Here is a 27,820-nt window from a genome sequence, read left to right as displayed (position 1 = left end):
ATAAGGATGCGCATGAACAGAAGGTGGGGAAGGGGCATCCCTCCCCTCCCCTGCCCGCCCCAGGACCCCACTGACCCCAGGTGCACTAGCTGAGGTGTGCGTCTGGGGCCGCTACATACCCACACCCCTCCCCATCAGGGTGGCAGGGAAGGGGGTCAGTGGCCCCAGCAGGGCAGGAGGGAGGGGACTGTGACCCTGATCCCAGCTCTCCATGCAGCTCCGAGCAGCTCTCTCCCAGGCTTCCTACTCAGCCCTGGCTTCCTTCCGCGGCTCAGAAATGGGTCATCGTAAGACAAATACCATCGAACCATCAGATGAAATGGAAATGTGCAAAAGCATAGCTTTTCTCTGATGGGTCCCCCACGGCTCGTGGACATGCCTGATGGGCAGCGTGGCTCGTGGGAGACAGGCCATGGGAAGGAACACAGCATCCCCAGAGGATCCAGGAGGGAGACGTGGGGTCTGGGAAACGGGGCTGGGTGTGGGGAGCAGAAATCACTAACACAGGAGTTCCCGTCGTGGCGCAGTGGTTAACGAATCCGACTAGGAACCATGAGGTTGCGGCTTCAGTCCCTGCCCTTGCTCAGTGGGTTAAGGATCCGGCATTGCCGTGAGCTGTGGTGTAGGTCGCAGACGCAGCTTGGATCCCGCGTTGCTGTGGCTCTGGCGTAGGCCGGTGGCTACGGCTCCGATTGGACCCTGGCCTGGGAACCTCCATGTGCCGCAGAAGCAGCCCAAGAAATAGCAAAAAGACCAAAAAAAAAAAAAAAAAAAAAAAAAAAGAAAGAAAGAAATCACTACTACTGAGGGTCAAACGGAAGGGACTTTTGCTTGTAGCGATAAACAGCAATACCACTTCAGAAGGAAAATAGCAGAAGACCTCAACGGAGGTGGCATGTGTGTGTGTGTGTGTGTGTGTTTGTGCCTGGAAAGTCCCGTCCCTGCACACTGCGCTCTGTCGAAGCTCAGACGGGGATCACGCGGGGGCAGGGAGTGTGTGATGGTGCGACACTGCACAAATAGTGGAGTCACACTCTGTGACAGCCAGTGGGCTTTCCCTTGTGAAGGAGGAAGTCTTGGGAGCTTTCGAGGAGGAAGTTTGGGGATCCACTACAAAAGGGGGCAGCACCAGGGCAGTGAGGTGGCACCCGGCTCCTTGGGAAGCCTTTCTCCCTCATCTCTCTCCTGCTGTTTGTCCCCTTTCAGGGTTCAGGGGATGTCAGGTGATGGAGACCTTGGAGTATATCTGGTCTACTTTCTAGAATGAGAAAAACAGAGGCCAGCGAGAGAGAGAGGAAGCGCCTGCCCAGGGTCCCATGGCGGGTGGGTCAGGAGCCCCAGCCCCGTCCGCCCGAGGGAGCAGCCAGGTGAGCCAGGCGGGCGCTGCATACCTGGGAAGGAGCCGTTCTCCTTTTCACTCTTGCACTTGAGCTTGGGCTGCGTCCACCTCATGACCTCCTGGTCCTCCTGCTTTTTGCAGACACTCTGGGCAGAGTTGTTCTGGGCAGACCCATCCCTGAACCCCGGGAGGCACTGGTACCGAACTGTCTGCCCCTCCATGAAGTGGTAAACTCGCTTCAAAGATTCGTGCTCCCACGGCGGGGGCTCCTTGCAGTGACCTGCGGAAGGAGAGGACATTCCGAGACAAGTGAGGAGGCGCTCAGCCTGAGTCCAAGTCGCCTCTTCCTAGAGACTTGACCTTGGTTCTTTGTGGTTTTTTTCTTTTTCTTTCTTTCTTTTTTTTTTTATCAGGGCTGCACCTGTGGCATATGGATGTTCCCAGGCCAGGGGTTGAATCGGAGCTGCAGCCCCTGGCCTTCACCACAGCCACGGCAATGCCAGCTCTGCGTCATGTCTGTGACCTACACCACAGCTCACAGCAACGTCGGATCCTTAATCCACAGAGCGAGGCCAGGGATCAAACCCGGATCCTCATGGTTACTAGTGGGGTTTGTTTCTGCTGAGCCACAGTGGGAACGCCTTGACTGTGGTTCTTACTCTTTCCTTTGTCCTCCCTGCCTCCCCTCCTTCCTTGCAGCCAATAAGTGTTGGTAACATTTATGTGTCAGGACCTCTGCTAGGCACTCTGTGAAAAGGCACAGAGACACAGTCCCCCCGCAAGGCGCTGAGGCTACTGGGTACGGAAGCACATGCAGGCAGAACACCGTGAGGGTGACAGCGGAGGCAGAGACCTTGCTCTGGGAATGGAGAGGAAGGAGCAGTCGCTTCTGAAGATGGTGCGGGGCTTTGATAAGAGGACGAGTGTGGAAAAACTAGTCTCCCCTGAGGGCTAAGGGCAGGTTTGAACCAATCTGGGCTGATGAAATGTGGGGTCCACGTGGATCTCCACGACCAAGTGAGGAGGTACATCCTTGAGTTGCAGGTGGTGGTCATCCTGGGCTCATGGCGGAAGGACTGGGGGCCAATCCAAAGCCAGGAGGATGGGAGCACCAAGGCATCCTGGAGAAATGGAGGCTGCACCCTGATCAAGCCATGCCTGAAGCTGGAGCCAGACAAGCCCTTTTAAGACCTCTGAAAAGTCCCCAGACCCAGTATGTTACACTCACCCAACAAAACCCCAAACCTGGTTGACCTTTAACCCCATAGATCATTTCCTGCTCTGATTTGATCCCCAAAACACCCCCACCCCCATCCGGTACCACATGTCCCCCTAACCCCAGAAATTTGAAGCTGCATGTACGTTCTGACCTTCCACAGCCCCAGGGACCCAATGTAACCTCCCCCAGTACCCTGTACAACCCCATGCAGCAGGAAGCTGAGGGCTCTGCTCTACGCAGTGTCTTTACAGGCAGTCAAATTCATCACCATCTGAACCTGCTTGAATTCGGCTTTGCTTCCGTGGAGTGAAAACCTCCATATTAAAACAATCTGCGAAGCATCCCTTCGCCAGAGCCTGCTGGCCATCTCTTGGGTAAGGACAGCAAACACCGACCCCATGAGAAAACTTTTAATAATTGTGGAGGCAAGAAGCAGAGAAAAACAAATAATTAAGTGGGTTTTGAAACCTCATTCTGGCACGAAGTTGGAGTGAAAAGGGCTGGAAGCAGCATGTTGCACCATAGTCCCTGGATGAGTCACAGTGTTGTGTTTTCTTATAATTAATAGAAGAACATAAATTCGAACTGGTTTCAATTATCAGCAAGATCCCTCGTCTCATTCAGGAGACCTGAGGTCTTTAGCCAAGTCTTTAAATGTCTCCATTTCTTCAGTAAATTGAAGTCTTATTTCCTGCTCCTGACTCTCTGGGTTGTGAGATTCCAAGGAGGTTATAACATTGTAAAGCTCTCTCTAAGGTGTAAAATTAGCATAGGACCAGAGGGTCTTGTAAGGTCAGCAGGTCCCCCCAAAGCTCAGGGTTTCCCAACAGCCTCTATTTCTCCCTGACATTGTGGCTTGATTTCAGTGTTATTTATGTTGGGAATTTAGGGCAGCAGCTGGGTAACACGGCCCTGTCTTGCCCACAGCCCCTTAGCTCGGAGATGTTTTGTCTGCAGCTTCAAGTCTCGCCCAACCCTGCCCTGTAAGAAACATCTGGAAGGAAATTGCTCTGCTTGCAGTTCAGTGTCTTGTATGTAAGGAGACAGCACAGAGTCTCTCCTTGAGGACGGGGACCACTGTCTGGTCAGGCCTGCATCTCCTGGCCGCAGGTAGTCCCCAGATGTGCTTGGTGAAGTGCAGTGAGTTGAGTTGGATTGAATGGAGTTGAATTCTGTTTGGCTGGTTCCCAAACCCAGAGGAAGCCCTGAACCCAGGTTGGCTGCTGTCAGAGTGGCTTGATGTGCTGAGTGACCAGCTTGCAAACCCGCTTCTTGTCCACATGGCATCCTTAGGAAAGAGGACAGACGCCTCCTGAGGGCAGCATCTCCTCTACCTGCAGGGGGATGGTTTGCCTCTTACCTGGAAGATTAGCTTGGTTCGGGGGCTGCATCTGGCCCTGAGTTTCTGTGGTTTTTCGTTCCTTCTGTTCTTCAGGTCTAGGAGTAACTTGTTTTACGGGGATCCTCGGGGAGGCTGGGGAGTAGGGGTGAAATGAAGAAAATAACTTCACAAATGTGTACAGAGAAAATGCCCTTCGTGTATTCATTCAAAAAGAAGGTGTTTTTAGAGCCCACGACCTGCCAGCCAATATTGGGGTACTGGGGTCATAAAGATAAGCACTTGGGGGGGCTCTTGGTTGTGTCTGTTCATGGTCAGCCCAGTGCCAGCCTGTCAGTCGGGCTTCCTGTCCAGATGACCATGGCCTCCGACGTATTTCTCAACTGAGATTTTCTGATGGAATTTGTGTATGAGTCTCCCCCAGAGGGACTCCATTCCGGCCGGCCGCCTGACGGCATCACACATGGCAGGAGTGCGACCATGAATGATGAGCCCCATCAGCTCAGCAGCCCGCCCACTCCTTTGTGTCCGGAAGGCAATTCATTTAAAAGTCAGAGCAGGAGTTCCCGTCGTGGCGCAGTGGTTAACGAATCCGACTAGGAACCATGAGGTTGCGGGTTCGGTCCCTGCTCTTGCTCAGTGGGTTAATGATCCAGCGTTGCCGTGAGCTGTGGTGTAGGTTGCAGATGCGGCTCGGATCCCGCGTTGCTGTGGCTCTGGCGTAGGCCGGTGGCTGCAGCTCTGATTCAACCCCTAGCCTGGGAACCTCCATATGCCGCGGGAGCGGCCCAAGAAATAGCAAAAAAAGGTCAAAAAAAAAAAAAAAAAAGTCAGAGCAAAGCCTTCTTAAAGCAGCGACAGTGGTGCTGCCACTATGGAGAACAGGATGGAGGCGCCTTAAAAAACAAAAAATAGAACTGCCATGTGACCTAGCAACCCCACTCCTGGGCATCTATCCAGAAAAGATGAAAACCCTAATTTGGAAAGATATGTGCACCCGAGTGTTTGTAGCAGAACCATTCGCAATAGCCAAGACATGGAAGCAACCTAAGTGTCCATCAACAGATGAATAAAGAAGACATGGTACATATATACAATGGACTATTACTCAGCCATAAAAAAGAACAAAATAATGCCATTCGCAACAACATGGATGGACTGAGAGATTATCATACTAAGTGAAGAAAGTCAGATAAAGACAAATGTATCACTTATATGTGGAATCTAAAAAATAATACAAATGAACTTTATAAAACATAAACAGACTCACAGACAGAGAACAAACTTATGGTTGTCAAAGGGCAAAATAGGGGAGGGACAAATTAGGAGTTTGGAATTAACAGATATATACTACTGTATATAAAATGAACAACAAAGTCCTACTGTGTAGCCCAGGGAACTATATTCAATATCTTGTAATTACCTATAGTGGAGAAGAGTCTAGAAAAGTATATATACACACATCATATGTCTGTATATATATATATATAATCAGAATCAATTTTTTCTACACCTGCAACAAATAACATTGTTAATCAACTATAGTTCAATTAAAAATTGTGCTAAAATATACATAACATAATTTTTACCATATTACCCTCTTTTTTTTTTTTTTTGCCTTTTTAGGGCTGCACCCATAGCATATGGAGGTTCCCAGGCTGGGGGTTGAATCAGAGCCTCAGCTGCCGGTCTACACCACAGCCACAGCAACACCAGATCCAAGCCTTGTCTGTGACCTATACCACAGCTCACGGCAACTCCAGATCCTTAACCCACTGAGCGAGGCCAGGGATCGAACCTGCATCCTCATGGATAGTAGTCAGATTCATTGTCCCCTGAGCCCCAATGGGAACTCCTGTTTGGTATTTACTGGTGTGATATCTGTCCTTCCCCCTGGAGCCTAGGTTCCTTGAGGGCTGAGTCCCCAGTGTCTAGAACAGTCCTCAGAACTAGGAGACGCTGGTTGAATATTTGCTTAGTGAACCACAGGCATTTGTTATCGCGTAGGTGGGGCTGGCAGACTTTTGTCTGCAGGGCTGAGTGAGTAAAAGCTGAAACCCCCTCTCCCTCTTTGCTGCAGTTTTTCTTTCCCTCAGGCGGGGGGCAGTTATAAACGCGGCACTTACAGGTGGGCATGCACTGGCACTTGTTTTCCCAGAAGGAGTGGCTGGAGTTTCCCCTGCAGATCATGTAGGGCCCGCTGCTGGGGTCTCTGCGGAAACCTCTCTGGCAGTCACAGTTTAATGTGGTGCCCACCTTGTACCCGAGGATCTTGAACGTGGCATTTCTGAGGCTCGGCGGCTGCTGAACGCAAGCCCCTGTTAAGACAGAAAAAAACCATCTTGGGGGTTCAGGAGCTTCCAAACACTGGCACATATGATCAGCCATGCCAAGATCTAACTGATCTAATGCCACATTACTCCCCTTGACTTGAGGGTTCCGTATGTGCTCTGCTTTTTCCTAGGAAGAAACTAAGGCTGTTGTCACTGTTCTTTAGAAACTTTTGCATCAGAGAGTTCAAAGTGAAGGGCAGCCAAGTTCATCTCCAAACTGTGTTTCAAATGAAATGAATAGAAATGTGTGAGATTTTATTTTGAATATGCCTCTTGCCGAGCAAAGACAGAAAGAGGGAGAAATAAGGATAGGAGGAAAGGAAAGCCGTGTGGATTTAAGTTAGGGACAAAATGTGTCCGAAAGAGAGACTTTTCAGGAAATAAAGATGGTCTGACTTCCCGTAATTAATGATTGTATGATTTTTGGTTTCGGAAGAAATATATGTAGCGTGCTTCACTCCGTGTCTGGAGAGTGGGAGTTGTGTGTTTCTCACACACCTACCCACCTGTGAGTTTACAAAATTCCATCTCACACCACAAAGATCTGACCCTCCTTTGGCCCAAAAAGTGGTCACTAGTTACCCACTAAAGACACTCAAAGGAGTGGCTGAACGGAGTTCCCCTTGTGGCTCTGTGGGTTAAGAACAGGACTAGTTTCCATGAGGATGTGGGTTCAATCCCTGGCCTCATTTAGTGGGTTAAAGATCTGGTGTTGCCACAAGCTGCTGCATAGGTCACAGATGTGGCTCGGATCTGGCGTGCTGTGGCATCGGTGGGCAGCTTCAGCTCTGATTCGACCCCTAGCCCAGAAACTTCCATATGCCACAGGTGTGGCCATAAAAAGAAAAATATTTAAAAATGCATAAAATGTTCTTTTAAAAAAGTGGCTGTACGTCCGGCTTTTAAGGGGGAAAACTTGTGTATCTCAAGACAAGCTCTCCTGGTTCAGGAAGTGAGATTTTTTCAGGAAGAAGCCCTGGGCTGGATAAAGGAAGTGAACAGGAAGGACCATAGGAAATGGGAAAGTGAGCCAGCAGGGCCTGGAGCAGCCGGCCTCTCCACCCGGGGAACAGGTGCCAGCCCGGGCAGGCTGCTGCACTCACTGCTGGCAGAGGGCCGTTTGCTGATGATTAATCACTCAGGTTAGCTGAGCCCTCACACTCTGCCCAGCGTCTTGTCATCCTGGAGACTAGCCCCGTCCAAGATGCAGGACCTTCCTGACACCTCCAGGAACAGAAGGCGAGGAGGACATGAACAGCTTGCCTCCCCTCTAACCAAGAAAGGACTGAATGAAAGCAATTTGAATGGCCGAGTGGGTCAGCAGTTGCAGAGGAACATGTAACATAAGCACTCAGTTAAGGCTGGTAGTTACAGTAATCATAAAAACGCAAGAAACACAGCATGGAGGGAAGAGGATAAAGATGGGGTTCTAAATTCTAGCTCTACAAGCTTACTAGCTATATAGCTTTATTATTTTTACTTGTTTAAGGCTTGGCTTCCTTTTCTGTACAATGGCTATAATAATTATTTTACTGAGTTGCCTTAAATATTACATGAAATAACATATTAAGGTAACTCGCAGAGCACCTGGCACACAATAGAATAGATGCTAGTTCTGCTCTGTGTTTTCTCTGTCCAGCAAAAGACTATCCAGATAGAAACTGAGCTGCAGTTTACCTTAACCCATAACTCCTGCAGAAGGTCTTCTCTCCTTAACAGCCATAGCATTAGTACCATTCACTGGCACTTAGCAAATGTCAATACCAACCAATTTGATTTAAGTAGCAGAAGGTAAGTCTGTTGCTGAACGAAGATAGGCATAGTGATCAGAAAAAACAAATGAAGGAACAAGGTAAGGATATTCCCTCTTGCCACTGCTTTTCAGCATCATCCCGGGAGTCCTAGCTAATGCAATCGGAAAAGAAAAGGAAAAGTATCCAGGTGGGGATGGAAGAAATAAAACTGCCTTTGTCTGCAGATATGATGACGGCCTAAGGAGAAAATCTGAAAGAAGAGACCAGAAATAAAACCTCCCAGTAACTACTAAGCCATTACAAGATACAAAGCTAATACACACACGTTAACCACTTTGCTCATACCAGCAATGAACAAGAGGAAATTGGAATTAAAAGCACAGTGCGGGGAGTTCCCGTCGTGGCGCAGTGGTTGACGAATCCAACTGGGAACCATGAGGTTGCGGGTTCGGTCCCTGCCATTGCTCAGTGGGTTAACGATCCGGCGTTGCCGTGAGCCGTGGTGTAGGTTGCAGATGCAGCTCGGATCCCGCGTTGCTGTGGCTCTGGCGTAGGCCGGTGGCTACAGCTCCGATTGGACCCCTAACCTGGGAACCTCCATATGCCGCGGGAGCGGCCCAAGAAATAGCAAAAAGACAAAAAAAAAAAAAAAAAAAAAGCGCACAGTGCTATTTACATTAGCACACCAGAAGTGAAGAACTTGGGTATAAATTTTTAAAAATATGTACAGTATCTGCATGAGGGCAACTATAAAACCCTGATGAAGGAAATTAAAGAAGAGTTAAATAATGGGTAGATATTCCATGTTCATGGATGGGAAGATTCAATATTGTCAGTAGGTTAGTTCTTCTCAAATGATCTAGAGATTCAATGCAATCCCGATAAAAGCCCGGTCTCTTCTTTGGTGGATCTCGGCAAACTGATTCTAAGTTTATATGAAGAGGCAAAAGACCCAGAATAGCTAACACAACATTGACAGAAAGGACAGTGCTACCTGATTTTAAAACTTCCTGTAAAGTTACAGTAATCAAGACAATGTGATATTGGTGGAAAGAATGGAGAAATAGATCAGTGGAACAGAACAGAGTCTAGAAATTGACCAGCTGATCTTTGACAAAGGGGAAAAGGTGATACAATTGAGCAAAGACAGTCTTTTCAACAGATGGTGCCGAACAACGGGACGACCACATGCAAAAAAAAAAAAAAAATCTAGACACAGGTTTCAAGTTTCTCCCAAAAATTAACTCAAAATGGATCACAGACCTAAAAGAAAACACAAAACTTTAAAACGCTTTAGAGATAATGTAGGAAAAAGTCTAGATGGCCTTGGGTTTGGTGACAAGTTTTTAGATGCAGCACCAAAGGCATGATCCATAAAAAAAAAAAAAAAAAGAATTGAGAAGTTGCACCATATTAAAGTAAAAATTCTGTTCTTAAAAGACACTATCAAGAGACTGAAAATACAACCCACACACCTACAGTCAACTCATCTATGACAAAGGAGGCAAGAATATACAATGGAGAAAAGACAGCCTGTTCAATAAGTGGTGCTGGGAAAACTGGACAGCCACATGGAAAAGAATGAAATTAGAACACTCCCTAACACCATACACAAAAATAAACTCAAAATGGATCAAAGACCTAGATATAAGACCAGATACTATAAAACTCTTAGAGGAAAACGTAGGCCAAACACTCTCCAACATAAACCACAGCAGCATCCTCTCAGATCCACCTCTTAGAGCAATGACAGTAAAAACAAAAATAAACAAATGCGACTTAAGTAAACTTAAAAGTTTCTGCACAGCAAAGGAAACCCTAAACAAAACAAAAAGACAACCCACAGAATGGGAGAACATCTCTGCAAATGAATCAACTGACAAGGGATTCATCTCCAAAATTTATAAACACCTCCTATTGCTCAATACCAAAAAAAAAAAAAAAAAAAAAAAAAAACCAAACAACCCCATCAAAAAATGGGCAAAAGATCTAAACAGACAGTTCTCCAAGGAAGACATACAGATGGCCAAAAAACACATGAAAAGATGTTCAACATCACTCATTATTAGAGAAACGCAAATCAAACCCACGATGAGGTACCACCTGACACCAGCCAGAATGGCCATCATCCAAAAGTCTACAAACAGTAAGTGCTGGAGAGGGTGTGGAGAAAAAGGAACCCTAGGACACTGTTGGTGGGACTGTAAATGTGTGCAACCACTGTGGAAAACAGTGTGGAGATTCCTCAGAAAACTAAACATAGAACTCCCATTTGATCCAGCAATCCCACTCCTGGGCATCTATCCAGAGAAAACCATGACTCGCAAAGACACGTGTGCTCCAGCGTTCACTGCAGCACTCTTTGCAATAGCCAAGACATGGAAACAACCTAAATGTCCATCGACAGAGGAGTGGATCAAGAAGATGTGGTCCATATACACAATGGGATATTACTCGGCCATTAAAAGGAACGAAATACCAGCATTTTTAGCGACATGGATGGACCTAGAAATTACCATGCTAAGTGAAGTCAGTCAGACAATGAGACACCAACATCAAATGCTTTCACTGACATGTGGAATCTGAAGAAAGGACACAATGAACTTCTTAGCAGAGCAGATACTGACTCACAGACTTTGAAAAACTTACGGTTTCCAAAGGAGACAAGTTGGGGGGTAGGGGGATGTGCTGGGGGTTTGGGATGGAAATCCTATAAAACTGGATTGTGATGATCATTGTACAACTATAAATGTAATAAATTCATTGAGTAATTAAAAAAAAAGAAAATGAAAATACAAACCACAGACTGGGATAAAATGATAAAGGGCTGTTATCCAAAGTATTCGAAGAACTCTTAAAACTCAACAATAAGAACTGTAATTGAAAAAATGAGCCAAAGACCTGAACAGACACCTCACCAGAGAAGAGATGCAGATGGCAAATAAGCATATTAAAAGATGCTCCGTACCACATGTCATCAGGGAAATGCAAATTAAAACAACAGTAAGATGCTACTATACAGCTTTAGAATGACTCAAATCCGGAACACCAGATGCTAGTGAGGACATTGTGCAACAAAACCCCTCAGACATCGATGCAGGGGGGAGCAAAATGGTGCAGCCACTTTGGAAGACACTTTTGGCAGCTTCTAACAAAAACTAAACATGTTCTCAATGTACCATCCAGCCATCATGCGTCTTGGCATTTATCCCAAGGAGTCAAAAAGCTACCTCCACACAAAACCCTGCACACAGATGTTTCTAGCAGGTTTCTTAAAAATTGCCAAACTTTGGAAGCAATCTTAGATGTCCTTCAGTAGATGAGTGGATAAACTGTGCTACATTCAGACAATGAAGTATTATTCAGTGCTAAACAGAAATGAATTATCAAGCCATGAAAAGATGTAGAGGATACTTCAATGCACATTCCTAAATGAAAGAAGACAATCTGAAAAGGCTACACACCGTATGATTCCACCTCTCTGACATTCTGGAAAAGGAAAAACTATAAAGGCATTAAGAAAAACTCAGTGGTTGCCAGGGGTTAGGGAAGAGGGAGGAAAAAATATGTGGAGCGTAGAGGATGTTTAGAGCAGTGAAACGACTCTGCGTGATACCATAATGTTGAATACATGTCACTATGCATTTGTCCAAACCCACAGAAGATACACCACCAGGAGTGAACCCTAAGGTAAACCATGGACTTTGGATGATGATGACCTGTCAGTGTAGGTTTATCAGTTGTAACAAGTGTACCATCTGGTGAGGGTTGTTGATAATGCGATAATGGGGAAGGCTATGCATGTGTGCTGTCAGGAGTAAATGGAAAATCTTGGCACCCTTCTGCTTGACTTTGCTGTGAACCTAAAACTGTTCTAAAAAAGTAAAGCCTGTTTAAAAAGAACAACTCATAAGCACACAATGGACATTCCCTGGGCTAGATAAAATAATTGAAGGGAAAAAAATTAACCAACAAAGACTTCTGCTTCCAGCCATGACAGAGTTTTGGTACCAAAACTTATCTTCTTGCTGAAAACTTTAAAACCAGAAAAAAAAAAAAAGCATATATGAAAAAAAGTATTTTCAGACAATTAGCAGCAGGCTTAATGCATTATTTGAGAGGAAGGGAATGCCTGAAGCGAGCCTTCTATTGCCACGGCCTTCCTCCTGGGGCACTGTCCTACCAGGTAGCACCGAAGTGGAGCCCGCAGGGTGGTGATCTCACTGACCTAAGGAGGGAAATGATCACAGCCCAAGGCTGCTGGCATGGCTAGAATTTGTGGCGTGGGGCTCTGGAGAGGAGGGCGCCACACAGAGGCCCCAGAAGTATATGCAAGGGTACCCCTCAGATTCTTAGCCAGGAGCTGGGCAGAATATGGGCAAGGCAGGACTTAGCACCAATTGCCTGCTCTGAAGACTGAGAGAAGAACGGTTATGCCAAATTTGATTTACAAAACAGGCGTCTGACCTAAAGGCTGTAGTTTGTTCCAGAGGAAGAGACAACCCTGGGACAAATTTCAAAGCCATAATGGATGCACTCTCAGAAAGGGTAAAACGAAACCTGATGGGCAAGAGGATATGAAGTGAGTTAAGCGCCTGCAAGGACAAAATTCAGTACCTCTTAAAGGAAATCAAAATAATCCAGACTCAGACTCCCTATTGTGGTGCAGAGGAAACAAATCCTAGTAGTATCCATGAGGACGCCGGTTCGATCCCTGGCCTCGCTCAGTGGTTTGGGGATCTGGTGTTACTGCAAACTGGTATGTGGCTTGGCTCCAGCATTGCTGTGGCTGTGGCAGAGGCTGGCACCTGTAGCTCCAATTAGATTCCTAGCCTGGGAACTTCCATATGCCGTGGATGTGGCCCTTAAAAAAAAAAATCCAGACTCTTTAAAATGTAAAACTCATGATATCCAGAAAGTTTTTAAAAATTCTGGAAATAGAAAATGTGACCCATTAAAGAAAGCAGCAAATTGAAACAGACGTCTAAAAAATTTTATTGAGGTATAGTCAATTTATAGAAACAGACTTTAAAATGATCCAGATTTTGGAATTAGAAGATAAGGAGTTTAAAACAATTATAATATACATACTGATTGACTTAAAGCAGAGGTCAGCAAACTATGGCCTGTGGGTTGACTGCCATTTATTTTCATAAATAAAGTTTTATCAGAGCAAAGCCACACCCATTCATTCATACTTTGTTTATGGCTGCTTTTGTGCTGTAATGCCAGAGTTGAGTATTTGTAACAGAGAGCTTTATGGCCTGGTGGCCAAAAAATTTACTCTCTTGCCCTTTAAGAAAAAAATTGTCAACTAACCACTAATTTAAAGGGAACGTGACCATAATGAGTGAAGCAGTAGGATGTTTCATAAGATACATGAAACATAAAAAAGAACCAAATGAAAATTCTAAAAATAAAAATTATAATATTTGAAATGAGCTTAACCACCGCTTGAAGACAAATCAATAGAAATTATCCAAACTCACCAGCATGGAGAAAAAAATTTTTGAAATGAACAAACTTTCAGTGTCATGTAGGATAATAGTCAATAATCTATCAAATGTAATTCAAGTCCCAGAGCAAGAGGAGAGTAATAATGGAGCAGAAAAGGGATTGGAAGAAATAACGGCCCATTGGAATTTGATAACAAACGTTGACTTGCAGATCCAAGATGCTCGGTGAACTCCAAGCAGGATAAGTGTAAAGAAAACCTCACTGAGATGCCTCATAACCACGTTGTGAAAACCATACACAATGAGAAAAGTTTTCAAGTGGGCAGAGAAAAAGGACATTTTACATACGGGAAACAGTAGTGGATGACGACCGACTTTCCAACAGAAACAATGGAAGACAGAAAATAATGGTAAAATGTATTCAAAGTTTTAAAAAAAAAAAAAATCCTGCCAGCCTAGAATTCTACCTAGAGAAGACAGCTTTCGAAAATGAGAATGAAATTAATATATTTTCAGATAAATGAAAGCTTGTAGAATTTGGATAATGCATACCTGCATATAAGAAATAATGCTAAAGGAAATTCTTTGGGCTCTGTGGAAATTGCACCAGCTAGAAACATAGATCTACAGGAAAGAATGAGGGTTGCTGGTAAATATTTCCGTAAATGAAAAGACCACCTTCTTGGAGTTCCAGTCGTGGCACAGTGGTTAACGAATCCGACTGGGAACCATGAGGTTGCGGGTTCGATCCCTGGCCTTGCTCAGTGGGTTAAGGATCTGGCGTTGCCGTGAGCTGTGGTGTAGGTTGCAGACGTGGCTCGGATCCCGCGTTGCTGTGGCTCTGGTGTAGGCCGGTGGCTACAGCTCCGATTGGACCCCTAGCCTGGGAACCTCCACATGCCGCAGGAGCGGCCCAAGAAATGGCAAAAAGACAAAAAAAAAAAAAAAAAAAAAAACCAAAAAACAAAAAAACCACCTTCTTTTAATTTTTTGAAAGAGAATGGTTTAAAATAAAAATAATAATATTTTGTGGTGGGTTTTATTCCATTATAGTAAATGTAAAACATGTAACTGTAGTGTAAGGTTTGGGTGAGTGGAATTTTTCTATTATAAGGTTCTTATGCATGAAATGGTACAACATTAACTCTAAGTAGATTGTGATGAGTTAAGGATGCCTACCTGAAAGCAGTCAAATAATAATTAAAGAGTGCAGCTAAAGTGGCAATAGGAGAAATAATATCGAGTATTAAACTATTTTTTGGTTAGCCAAAGTTAAGAGAGAAAAGGAAGAATAGATTAATTAAAAAAAACACATGGGATAACTAGGAGAAAGGGAGGAAGTAGACTGAAAGCCCATTTCAGTAATTACATGAAACATACTTTAAATTAAAATGATAGAATCTTCCAGACTGGATAAAATAGCAGAGCCCAACTCTATGCTGTCTCTAAGAGAACACACTTTAAATACCACAAAAATGATAGGTTGAAAGTAAAATACAAAAAGACACATTATGCAAAGGTACACATAAGAAGGCTGGTATAGCTATATTTATATCAGAAAGTAGATTTCAAAATAAGAAACCTTACTCACAGATGACCTGGTTGGCTACATGAAAGCTAAGAAAATATCCAAAATAACTATGAGAATTTAGTAATCTCAACATACAAAAATCACTTGTGATGACTTCTAAATACTGGGGGCAACCAATTAGAAAATTAAAAAAATTTAAACAATCTATTTACCATAGTATCTAAAGACATAAAATACTTATGAATAAATTTGCTAAAAACTCACTGGGTCTTTAAACGGAAAACTCTGAAACACTCCTAACATAAAGAATTATATAAATGGAGAAAAGCAAATGGTTGGGAGTTTTTTAAGAGGTCAATCTAAAAGATGTAGAAATTTGGAAGATCCACATCATCAATATCAAGACTTTCTATAACGCTTCAGTGACCAACACAGTACATATTGGTAAAAGGATAGACAAAAAGACCAATGGAACAGAAGAGGAAATTCAGAAAGAGACTGACGTATGTACATTCTGTTGATTTTTTACAAACACACCGTGGCAATTCGATGAGAAAAGGACAAATCTCAACAAATCCTTCTGGGGAAAAAGAACCTTGTTCCACACACTCAAATTAATTTTGTTATATATCTAAACATAAAAGACCCACCCATACACCACATCCATACATTATAGATGTAAACATACAAGGTAAAATTCTTAAGCTTCTAAAAGAAAATAAAGGCAAATGGCTCTGCAAGTTAGGGAGAGGCACACACATCCTAAAGAAGGCACAAAAAGCGCTAAACATAAAAGAAGAATAAATTTAAAACTTCTTCTGTCCTAAGACATTAAGAAAATGACAAAATGAACGATAGAGGTAGACTGGGAGAAATCTTCGCAACACATATATTGGACAAAAAGTCTCGTATCCACATTATACAAAGAACTACAAATCAATACTGAAAGTCAAACAACCCAATAAATGAATGGGTAGATAATTGAATGGTGACTTCTCCAAAGAAGATATATGATTACCAATAAGCACCTGAAAAGATGTTCGATATCATTAGACATCAAGAAAAAGCAAACTGCTCAGCAGAAACCAATCTGACTAGCATCCATGAGGATGCATGTTGGATCCCTGGCTTCGCTCAGTGGGTTAAGGATCTGGTGTTGCTGTGGCTGTGGTGCAGGCCGGCAGCTACAGCTCTGAATTGACCCCTAGGCTGGGAACCTCCATATGCCACAGCTGTAGCTCTAAAAAAAAAAAGAAAAAAAAAAAAAAGCAAATTGGAAACCACCATGAAATGAGTAAAATGGATAAAAGACTGACAACACCAAATGTTGAGGAGGAGCTACTGGAACTCATGTTACTGGTGGGAGCGTAAAATAATGCCATTACTTTGGAAAACTCAAAGTTTGTTTATTTGCTTTTTAATGAAGTTAGTATATACCTGCCCGATAATATAGCTGTTCCACTCCTTGGTATTTATCTAGCAGGAGTGAAAGCCTATGTCTACAAAAAGACTTTAAGTACTTATAGTTGCATTGAATAATCTCAAAAGCATGATGTTGAACAAAAGAAGATAGACAAAAAATACACGCACCATTTGATTCCATTTATATGAAGCTCAAGAAGGGACAAAACTAGGAGACAGAAGGAAATCAAGGTAGTGGTTGCTTGTGGTGCACGGGGATGGACCGGAGGAAGGCAGTGAGGGGTGGAAACTGGCTACCTGCGTCAACATCTTTGCTGTGGTGACAGATTGAGATTATATTCCCGGTGCAGACATACAAGAACGAGTGGGAACGCCGTTGAGCACCTGGTGTCAGACACGTCCCTGCACCACTGAGAACTTGAATTTCCTCTGAACTGCATCCAGCTCAAGGACACCACTAGCCGCTTTCAAAATGATGTCTGCTGGCAGCTGCAACTTTATGGTCGCAAGGCCTCCCCTTGTAAATATGCAACCATTTCAGGCCCCAACCAATCTTTACTTAACGAGCACTCTTCTTGCCAGTAAGCGCCAATTATAATTCTTATAACTCATGTTACTAACTGTAACCTTACCTTTTTTTATTTTTTGCCTTTATAAGCCTCCTCTATTTTGTAGCTGTGGGGTAGGGGGCGGGAGACATGATTGAAAGGCTTCTTGATCTGTGTCTCTTGAGCGGTCCTAACAAATCCCAAATAAATACCTTTTTATTTCAATGGGGTCTCCGTTTCTGAAATTTTGTTTAACAGCCCAAACTCATCAAATTGTACACTTCAGATCTGTGCATTTCCCTACAAGTAATTTTACTTAAAAAAAATCAATAAAGGAGTTCCCATTGTGGCTCAGCAGGTTAAGGATCCAGCATTGCCCTGAGCTGTGATATAAGGCACAGACGTGGCTCGGATCCCATGTTGCTGTGACTGTGGTGTGTGCCAGCAGCTGCAGCTCTGATTAGATCCTTAGCCTGGGAACTTCCATATGCTGCAGCTGCAGCCCTAAAAAGCAAAAAAAAAAAAAAAAAAATCAATAAAAAGTATATTGAACAACTCGGGATTATCCATTAGCATAAACAATCAAGATGGATCGACCTCAGATGCATTTGGAATCTAACGACTCAATTACAAACCGAGAAAATTTCTAAACACAGAAATTTGAAAAGAGGGCAGATTGCCTTTGCTGTCAGTTTGTGTCCTTAAAAACTGGTTATGTGATGATATGCTTTTATAAATAAGGCCATGGAAATTTCCAGGATCATCATAATTAGCCTGAGCCTCTGAGGAGGTCATGTGGGGAAAAGGGAAAATTCCAGAACTTCTTACTCCCACAGGCTTTCTTTTCATAAAAGTATCTTTCCTGGAATTTGAAAACACTGAAACTAACTCTGTCTAGTGCTATGAACCAGTAGAGTATGGCTATAACCCTTTCCCTGGAACCATGCCAAGGGGGGTCCAAATACCATCTGAAGGAAGTGGGGGCTGGCTCATCATTCTGGAAAGGTAGCCTGGGGATGGGGGTGGGGGTGGGGCGTCTTTTTAATCTAATTGGAATAAATCTGAAAATTTAAAAAAAAATCCTTTTCAGCATGATGTCATCAAAGAAACAGCAGTAAACATCTTTCAAAAAGGATGGAAAACACTTTATCTCCCCTGGAAATCTTGCAGAGGAGCATGGGAGGCCAATTCTGTTGATTTTTTATTTTTAGTTTTTACTTTTTGGCTTTTTAGGGCTGCACCCAAGGCATTTGGAAGTTCCCAGGCTAGGGGTTGAATTGGAGCTGTAGCCACAGGCCTACACCCCAGCTACAGCAACTCAGAATCCAAGCCACATCTGCAACCTACACCACAGCTCACCGCAATGCCGGATCCTTAACCCACTGAGGAAGAGCAGGGATCGAACCTGTATCCTCGTGGATACCAGCAGGTTCGTTACCACTGAGCCACAACAGAAATCCCAATTGTGCTTCTACGCCTCAGCAAGATGTCTCTACATCCTTCTTCCCTATATTATCACTTAGAGATTCTCTTCCCACGCAGCGCAGCAGCTGCCTTTGCTGTACTCACCAAAAGCTCCGAAAATTCTCGACCCTCAGCGAGCAGGGGCTTTTTTCCACCTTTACTCTGGCACCCACCCTTCCAGATCGATGTCTTGCTTCCGCCGGTGGCTCTGTCCCTTTTAAGGACTGGTACATTTCTGTTGTCATTTTCTGAGGATACTTCAAGTGGGCGCTGCTAGCAGGGCGGAGGGCAACTTCAGGGTGCCAGCCTCGCTCGTGTAGGGCCCGGGGCTAAGAGCTCGGAGCTCGGACGCAGCACCCGGGGCGGGACCTACCTCAGGCTCAGAGGAACACGGCTGTGGTCTTGCCGCCTGCCTTTCATGCGGGTGGCTGGGGCAGGCAGCCGGGCTTTATCATTAACTCTGGACATCCCAGGGGCTTCTGCTCCCACTGGGAGCGAGTTAAATTGAGCTCTTTTGATGTTGAAAGTGCTTCCTGTCCTATTTCGGATTTTTGCTGCGAATGGTCATTGGAAAGACACAGGCGGGACCCCGCCCCCGCGCGTCACCCCACCTCCATCAGCATCCCTGAAACTCTGGGGACAGGTGTGGGCTTGCTGTCACCGGGAATTTCCACTGAAGTGTGGGACTCCCTGGCTGCTTGTGGCGTCTCTGACTGCCATGAGCAACAGTCATTGAGAGCTGCCTTGCTCTGGGCTGTGTCACCACCCAGGTCTGGGAGGAAGATGGTGGAGGGGAGGGACCAGGGACCGGCTCCCCTTTTTTTCTCTGTCGCTTTGTCTTTGTTTTCCCTCCAGCGGGTTTCTGGAGACTCATCTTTTCCATGTCACCATGCCCTTGCTGAGGAGGGCAGGGCTGGGCAATCGTAAAATCCGACGCAACAAACTGAGGGATTCAGACCAGTCTCTCCATCTCCCAGGCACCTGACGTCCACCTGGCCCCACTCCCAGAAGGACAGTTGCGCAGCTTTTACCGCTGGGGTTTCCAATAAGAGATGAGAAGCTTGGTGTGGTGAGGGACTTTTCTCCAAGTGGCCCGTCACAGAGGAAGAGCCCAGGGCTCCCTCATCAGACCTGGAGCCTCGACACCCGTCTGCGCTCAGGCCTGTCCACTCCCCTAACATAAAGCTGCCCTGTGTGTGTGCTGTTTGATCTGAGAAGGGACTGGAGCTCAGTGAGTTCGGGGCTGAGATGTTTAGTTTCCGAGTCCGCCAGAGTCGCAGAGGCCGCCTGTGCTCTGAGCGGGAAGGGGGATTCTCTGCAGCCTCCAGGACTCCGCATCACTGTTCCCAGCCGCTCTTCTCAGGCTTTAATGTGCAGACACACGGCCTGGGGGTCTGGGTAACGCACGTTTTGGGCGAGTGTTGAGCTAAGACGATGTCTCAGTGGCTTGCGATCCCCCTGAGGCTGCTGGGCCGAAGCTGCACTCAGCAGAGGCAGTGGCTGCCTTGTCTTCCTGCCCGCCCTCCCTGTGGCCCCTTCCCCACCGCACGGCCCCCAGGGGGCCAGAGAGAGGCCCTCAGGCGCGGCCCAACATGCTCCCAGAGCATGTGGTTCCCCAGCAGAGCATCTAAGGCAGGTGCAGCGAGAGCTCCCTGGAGGAAAGGTGGGTGAGTGAGAACGATTGTGGGCTAGGCGAGTACATTTTATTCTTTTCTGATGTTGTTAAAAATGAGAGCCCCCATCTGGCCCCTGTGGTCCAGTGACTAACGCGGAAGATGAAGGAAGGGAAGGGGCTTCGAAAGGATGCGGGCCGGGTCTGAGATAAGGTGCTTTGCTCTGAGGGTGACTCAAGGTCAAGGTACTCGACTCCATCTTTGGGCCCCTCCCCCTGCCATCCGTACGCTAGAGATTGGGAATGACCATTAGAATAACTCCCGAAACACAGAAACTTCTAGACAATGATGTACTAAGCTTTACGCAAGGGACACAGGGCACGTGATAGAGAAATGATCTGGTTCTTGAGCTCAAGGCACTCATCTTCTCTGTCAGATCCAAGAAGAATCCCACGATATACCTCGTATCAACGAGTCTCGAAAATTCCTTGGGAAACCCAACCAGCCCTCCGAGCCTTATGGAAATGAGGTGCACAATAAAACATTACAGGGCATGCTGACGGCTCTTCTCCAAAGGATCCTAAAGTCTAGCGCAGGGAGAGGCCCCAACGATAATGTAGGTTAGTTTCCCCTCTTGTTGAGGAGGACACTGAGACTGTGTCATCCTTGGATTGTGGCGAGCCTGCGGACAGGACGCCCCCTGGGTCCGTCCAGGGCTTTCACATCGCAAAGAAACATTATCTCCAGGAACCAGTGTGCTCTTCGCCGGCTGTGAAGGTTCCCTCCAGCTAGGAGGTGGATCCACTTCTAAACTATCTGGGTCAAGGGGAGGCGTTTGCGAAGTGTTGTGGTTTAATTCAGATCATTATCTTCGAAGAAGTCAGCGAGCTCAGGTCCTCCGAGTGTGGCTCTTTGTATAATAGCACCTGTGGTATCTGAGCCCTGCTCCTCCGTCTAGATCACCTTCAAGGCCCCCACTTCGACCCCAGAAGGTAGACACTGTCACCCCACCTTACACAACAGGAGACCAGGGTTCAGAGAGATTCGGTCAGTTGCCCGAGTCACACAGCTCAAGGCTGATGGGACAGCAGTCCCAAGAAAGCCCACTCTTGCTCCCCTTGTGTCTACCTTAAAAAAATCCCACTTTTACTCTGAAGAAATTCTTTCCAATAGCTCACTTAAATGTGTCAGGAAGAAGCAAAGATGACGAGGATGGAAGTGGGCAGAACAGGTTGGCCTTGACCACGGGTCACCATCAAAGCTCAGATTTTTTTAAAAAACTTATTTGCAGAACAGAAACAGACTCACAGACTTTGAAAAACGTATGGTTACCAAAGGGGACAGGTTGGGGAGGGGGAGGGAGGGACTGGGTGCTTGGGATGGAAATATTCTAAAAGTAGGTTGTGATGATGGTTGTTTAACTATAAATATTAAAAAATTCATCAAATTAAAAAATAATTAAAAAAAAGAATGAATGAACTTTTGTGTAGGGAACTGCATGGATGCATCCCATGAGCCAAATGTTGAGCAAAATGAGACATCAAAGCAACGTCCTCACTGTATGACGTGATTTCAGCTTCAAGCTCGAAACCCAGGCAAATTATTCATCAATAGTGTTAATAGCCAAGGGTGCAAGCGACCTTCTGGTTTTGATCTGAGAGCTGTTGCACAGAGGTGTTCACTCCATGAAAATGCATCTCGCTCTGCCTTATGGATCATGTGCTTTTCTGTATATAGACTCTGACAATAACCCTTCAAGAGTAAAACTGAGGAGTTCCCCTCGTGGCGCAGTGGTTAACGAATCCGACTAGGAACCATGAGGTCGCGGGTTCGGTCCCTGCCCTTGCTCAGTGGGTTAAAGATCCGGCGTTGCCGTGAGCTGTGGTGTAGGTTGCAGACGCGGCTCGGATCCCGCGTTGCTGTGGCTCTGGCGTAGGCCGGTGGCTACAGCTCCGATTCGACCCCTAGCCTGGGAAGCTCCATATGCCGCGGCAGCGGCCCAAGAAATAGCAACAACAACAACAACAACAACAAAAAGACAAAAAAAAAAAAAAAAAAAAAAAAAAAGAGTAAAACTGAAAAAAAAAAAAAAGGCTCAGACAACGATGCCTTTGGTTTCTCTCTAGGAGTGAGAGTCAACGTTTTGAACAAACAGGAGAGCAGGGTCAGGAACCAACGTGAAGGATGCCAGTGGAGGATGAAGCAGGGGCTCCAGGAGCCCCGTGTGCCACACATTAACCCTTCGGTTGCTGGCATATGTGAGGGGCCAGGGAATGAGTACAGTGGGGTCAGATGAGAGGCTGAAGGCAGCAGACGTTTACCAAGCTTGGAAGTACTTCAGTTCTTTAATAACCAGTATGACAGGAGTTCCCATCACGGCACAGTCGAAACGAATCTGACTAGGAACCATGAGGTCGTGGGTTCGATCCCTGGCCTCACTCAGTGGGTTAAGGATCTGGTGTTGCCGTGACCTGTGGTGTAGGCCACAGATGTGACTCAGATACCACATTGCTGTGGTTCTGGCCTAGGCTGGCAGCTACAGCTCTGATTAGACCCCTAGCCTGGGAACCTCCGTATGGCACAGGTGCGGCCCTAAAAAGACAAAACCAAAAAATCAATATGACCAAGGCAGTGGTTCTTGAAGCTTTTGGTACAAGGACCCCTTTACATGAGGACTCTCCCAAAAAAAACTTGTTTTCATGGCTCATACCCATCATGGTTTGTCATATCAGAAATGAAGCAGTTCAAAAGGCAGTTCAAAAGCACACATTTATTAATTCATTTTAAAGTAACACGAACCAGCCCTTCACACATATGAACAGATTTAATTCCAACAACAACACTATGAAGTAGATATTCTCATTATTACGACCATTTTACAATTGAGACATTGAGGCACAGCGAGGTTTGAAGAACTGCCTGAAGTCACCCAGGGAGGTCACCGAGCTAGTGCCCCACACTAATGGGGATGGAGGCTTGTTTAGGCTTCAGAGCCCTGATGACAAGGATGCTGTGCAGCCCCTCCCAGCTCCATACCTGTAGCCCTGAGCTGACCTTGAGTCTTGATTTAAGGCTGCCCCCACTTCCTCTGGTACTTCAACCCTGTTCAACACTCCTAGGTAACGACACCTGCTATTTCTTCTTCCACTCAACATTGCCTCTGGACTGTTAGAGCTCATCCATGAATTTGGCAAAGTCGCAGGATGCAAAATTAATACACAGAAATCGACAGCATTTCTATACTAACAATGAAAGATCAGAAAGAGAAATTAGGGAAGCAATCCCATTTACCTTCACATCCAAAACAATAAAATACCTAGGAGTAAATCTACCTAAAGAGACAAAAGACCTGTACTCTGAAAACCGTAAGACACTGATGAAAGAAATCAAAGACTACACAAATAGATGGAAAGACATACCATGCTCTTGGATTGGAAGAGTCAATATTATCAAAATGACTATACTACCCAAGGCAATCTACAGATTCAATGCAATCCCTATCAAATTACCAAGGATATTTTCCACAGAACTTGAACAAAATATTTTAAAGTTTGTTTGGAAGCATAAAAGACCCAGAATAGCCAGAGACCTCCTGAAAAAGAAAAATGGAGCTGGAGGAATCAGGCTCCGGGACTTCAGACTATACTACAAAGCAGCAGTCATCAAAGCCGTATGGGACTGGCACAAAGACAGAAATATAGATCAGTGGAACAGGATAGAAAGCCCAGAATTAAACCCACACACCTACAGTCAACTATTCTATGACAAAGGAGGCAAGAATATACAATGGAGAAAAGACAGCCTGTTCAATAAGTGGTGCTGGGAAAACTGGACAGCCACATGGAAAAGAATGAAATTAGAACACTCCCTAACACCATACACAAAAATGGATTAAAGACCTAGATAGAAGACCAGACACTATCAAACTCTTAGAGGAAAACGTAGGCCAAACACTCTCCAACATAAACCACAGCAGCATCCTCTCAGATCCACCTCTTAGAGTAACGACAGTAAAAACAAAAATAAACAAATAGGACTTAAGTAAACTTAAAAGTTTCTGCACAGCAAAGGAAACCCTAAACAAAACAAAAAGACAACCCACAGAATGGGAGAACATCTCTGCAAATGAATCAACTGACAAGGGATTCATCTCCAAAATTTATAAACACCTCCTATTGCTCAATACCAAAAAAAAAAAAAAAAACCAAAAAACCAAACAACCCCATCAAAAAATGGGCAGAAGATCTAAACAGACAATTCTCCAAAGAAGACATACAGATGGCCAAGAAACACATGAAAAGATGTCCAACATCACTCATTATTAGAGAAACGCAAATCAAACCCACGATGAGGTACCTGACACCAGCCAGAACGGCCATCATCCAAAAGTCTACAAACAGTAAGTGCTGGAGAGGGTGTGGAGAAAAAGGAACCCTATGATGCTGTTGGTGGGACTGTAAATGTGTGCAACCACTGTGGAAAACAGTGTGGAGATTCCTCAGAAAACTAAACATAGAACTCCCATTTGATCCAGCAATCCCACTCCTGGGCATCTATCCAGAGAAAACCATGACTCGCAAAGACACGTGTGCTCCAGCGTTCACTGCAGCACTCTTTGCAATAGCCAAGACATGGAAACCACCTAAATGTCCATCGACAGAGGAGTGGATCCAGAAGATGTGGTACATATACACAGTGGGATATTACTCGGCCATTAAAAGGAACGAAATACCGGCATTTTTAGCGACATGGATGGACCTAGAAATTACCATGCTAAGTGAAGTCAGTCAGACAATGAGACACCAACATCAAATGCTTTCACTGACATGTGGAATCTGAAGAAAGGACACAATGAACTTCTTAGCAGAGCAGATACTGACTCACAGACTTTGAAAAACTTATGGTTTCCAAAGGAGACAAGTTGGGGGATGGAAATCCTATAAAACTGGATTGTGATGATCATTGTACAACTATAAATGTAATAAATTCATTGAGTAATAAAAAAAACCAACATTGCCGCTGGCGTTTAGTCCATGCAATCAGACGAAAGGATGTAGAGGATGAGCACTGGAGAGAGAAGAAATAAAGCTCCCCTGTTTGCAGATTATGTGATAGTGTATGCAGCAAACCCAAGAGAATCAATGGTGGATGTGATAAAATAATGAAATAGTTTTAAAAGATAGCAATCAATAGTGAGACTAGGAGCTCCCTGGTGGCCTAGCCGTTAAGGATTCAGCATTGTCACTGCCGTGGCGTGGGTTCAATCCCTAGCCTGAGAACTTCAACATCCCTGGGCACAGCTGAAAAAAAACCAGTAGTGATATAGTAAGGAGGTGAGGTGTGGGTGGGGGAGGGGAGGAAGCCTTTTTTCCAGGACAGTGCCAGCTAAGGAATTCAGAAAGCTGGGTCCTAAGGGAATTGTGTGCAGAAGGATGGATTGTGCAGGAATTGTGTTGAGTGATAAAAGCCAGTTTCAAAGGTTACTCTTGTGTGATTCCATTTATATGGCAGTCTTAAAGTGACAAAATTAGTGGAAGAGCCGCTCAGTCGCTGCCTGGGATGAGGAGGGCAGCAGCCGTGTGTCTGTGGCTACCACAGGGCGGCAGGAGGGATCCGGGATCAGAACCGCTGAGTATCTTGGCCGTGGTGGCCATGGCCAGGTCTGTACCTGTGGGAAAGCTGCCCAGAACTAATGACACACATGCCCTGATGAGAGCATGTAAAATTGTGAGAGCTGAAGGAGACAGGTTGTAGCCACATCGATTTCCTGGTTGTGATCGCTGCTATAATTGGGAGGGAAACTGAACTAAGGCCATGTCGGATTTCTCTATGTTATTATTTACAACCCCACACGAGTCTAAGACCATTTCAAAATAAAAAGTTAAAAGTGTGCGTGCGCGCGCGCGCGCGCGCGCGCGCGCGCACACACACACACACACACACAATCCTCTGTTCTTACTTCTCTCTGTGAGCCTCGTATTCCCATGATGTGACATGTCAGAGTCCCTGGTAAATTCCACTCTCCTTTGCATCATGGCAAATTCCTGCCCAGGGTCATTACTTGGACTCTGTGGATCTCCTGCACCCACCCACCCCTTATCGCTGGCATCCCCCGACCCCAGCGCCTGCAGCCCTCCCAACTGCAGATCTGCCAGAGCAGTAGCATCTTGGCAGTCCCCTCTACTCCCCAATATATCTTTAAAATACTGTCAAGTCAAGCATCCTGGGTTCCTAGAGCACAGATCGGATTCACTAGTGATGCAGTAAATGGCTGGAGGCGGGTTATTCTCCATCTCCAGGAACCACTTGTCCTCTTCCCTTGGCTCCAGGAAGTGGCTTTGTCCAACACGGACTGTTTCTGTGGGGAGAGACTGACGGTCTCTCTCTGCTTTACTCTGGGGATCGAGTCTGCCAATCAAATAGCAGATGGCAGATGTCTCAGAACCATCAAGGATCTTGTGACCGTGGGAGCATCTTAGATCCTCCAGGTCGCTGTCTGGGCCATGCGTGGTCCTCTGGCCTCCTGACCTGGTGCCTCTGATGGGGGGTCTTTCCTGCCATGAGCCAGGTGAGGGGGAGGGCTGCTCGTGACTGCACCACATTCGAAGGCTGAATAGAGGTCGCCCTGATCAAAGGGATGTTGTGTTCAGAGGACCGGGAGCGGGATGGACCCGGAGCGGGATGGACCGGGAGCGGGATGGACCGGAAGCGGGATGGACCGGAAGTGGGGCGTTTGGCTGGAGCATTACAAGGATGTGAATGACAGCAGTGCTGCAGTGAAAATGCCGTGAGTGAAAGGATCTCGGTGTCTGCGAAACGTCCCACAAGTCCTGATTGTTGCTCTCATCTCTCGAGCAGTGTTGTCTTTAGAACCAAATGATAAAATACATAAGGTTCCTTTGTACACTGGATAAGAACACTTAAAATGGAAATTCCTTAAAGCTTGATTGTGTCAGAACAAGGAAATGGAGTTACCCTTGGATTCATCTTCCAAGAGCTATTTATGAGAGTTCTTTTTTTTCTTTTTGGCCACCCCCAGGCATGTGAAGTTCCCGGGCCAGGCATCAGATCCAAGCCCTGGTTCCCACCTGTGCCGCAGCTGCGGCAACACCGGATCCTTAACCTGCTGTGCCAGGCCACGAACCTGCATCCCAGCGCTCCAGAGATGCCACCAGTCCCATTGGGCCACAGCGCGAACTCCTATTTATGAGAATTCTGCGTCCTTTTCCCTCCTCTCACCTATATCCACATGCACTTGAAATGGACTTCACATCTCTTAAAATACAGTCACCTGCCTGACACTGACAGCTGGCTCACCACTGCTTAGTTTGGAAACTTCTGGTCATTTCTGGTCGTTGTTGGCTGTCCAGGTCAACGACTCTTTATTTAAACCATTTCCTCAAGCTGGGCGGTCGTGGGCACTGAATGCATGCTGGGTGTATTGGTAACCACGTGGATGCTATCGGCTTGAATTCATTCATTCAAACACACGTCTACCTTCGATCAGCATGGATGCCTCGGGGAACGTGGCCAAGTGGTGTTTGGTGTTACAGGGCTGCAGGGTTAAAGGAAAGTAATGCCATCAAAGAAAAGGCACCTGATTAACCTGATGGAGGGAGGCATGGGGGGGTGCCCGCTAGGCCCTGGAGGAGAAGCTCCCACTTCAGCCGGGCACTCTGGGCAGTAACTAGCCCCCATCCTCTGCGCCTTCTCTGTATTGTCTGATCCACAGTCTCTGAGACCCGGCTGGGCCTCGCCGGCCAAAGAGTCAGAGTTTCCACGACCTAAGAACGGGTGACTCA

At 45.8% G+C, this 27,820-nt stretch overlaps 1 protein-coding gene and 1 long non-coding RNA gene across 4 annotated transcripts in view; one reads left to right on the top strand and one right to left on the bottom strand.

Annotated features, from left to right (window-relative positions):
- IL2RA (interleukin 2 receptor subunit alpha) overlaps positions 1–27,820 on the bottom strand; it is a 52,595-nt gene that overhangs the window by 9,352 nt on the left and 15,423 nt on the right. For 2 of the 3 annotated variants that reach the window (XM_021064060.2, NM_213835.1), the window contains 3 exon segments: positions 6,024–6,215; positions 3,919–4,032; positions 1,392–1,619 (listed from right to left, as the gene is read on the bottom strand). In XM_021064060.2, coding sequence (XP_020919719.2) covers positions 1,392–1,619; positions 3,919–4,032; positions 6,024–6,215 — 534 coding nt within the window. 3 annotated transcript variants of the gene reach the window in all.
- LOC146399602 (uncharacterized) lies at positions 5,554–9,037 on the top strand. The gene is made up of 2 exons (XR_014818153.1): positions 5,554–8,366; positions 8,651–9,037. It is a non-coding gene; the product is annotated as an uncharacterized LOC146399602 (long non-coding RNA).

This window comes from Sus scrofa, chromosome 10, assembly GCF_054392235.1.
Source record: "Sus scrofa isolate SSC_HxYL_T2T_F1_AM1 chromosome 10, Sscrofa_HxYL_maternal_Yorkshire_Landrace_v2.0, whole genome shotgun sequence".
Lineage (NCBI taxonomy): Eukaryota > Metazoa > Chordata > Mammalia > Artiodactyla > Suidae > Sus > Sus scrofa.
Note: the sequence above shows the minus strand (reverse complement) of the source record. Positions and strands in the feature narration are given on the sequence as shown.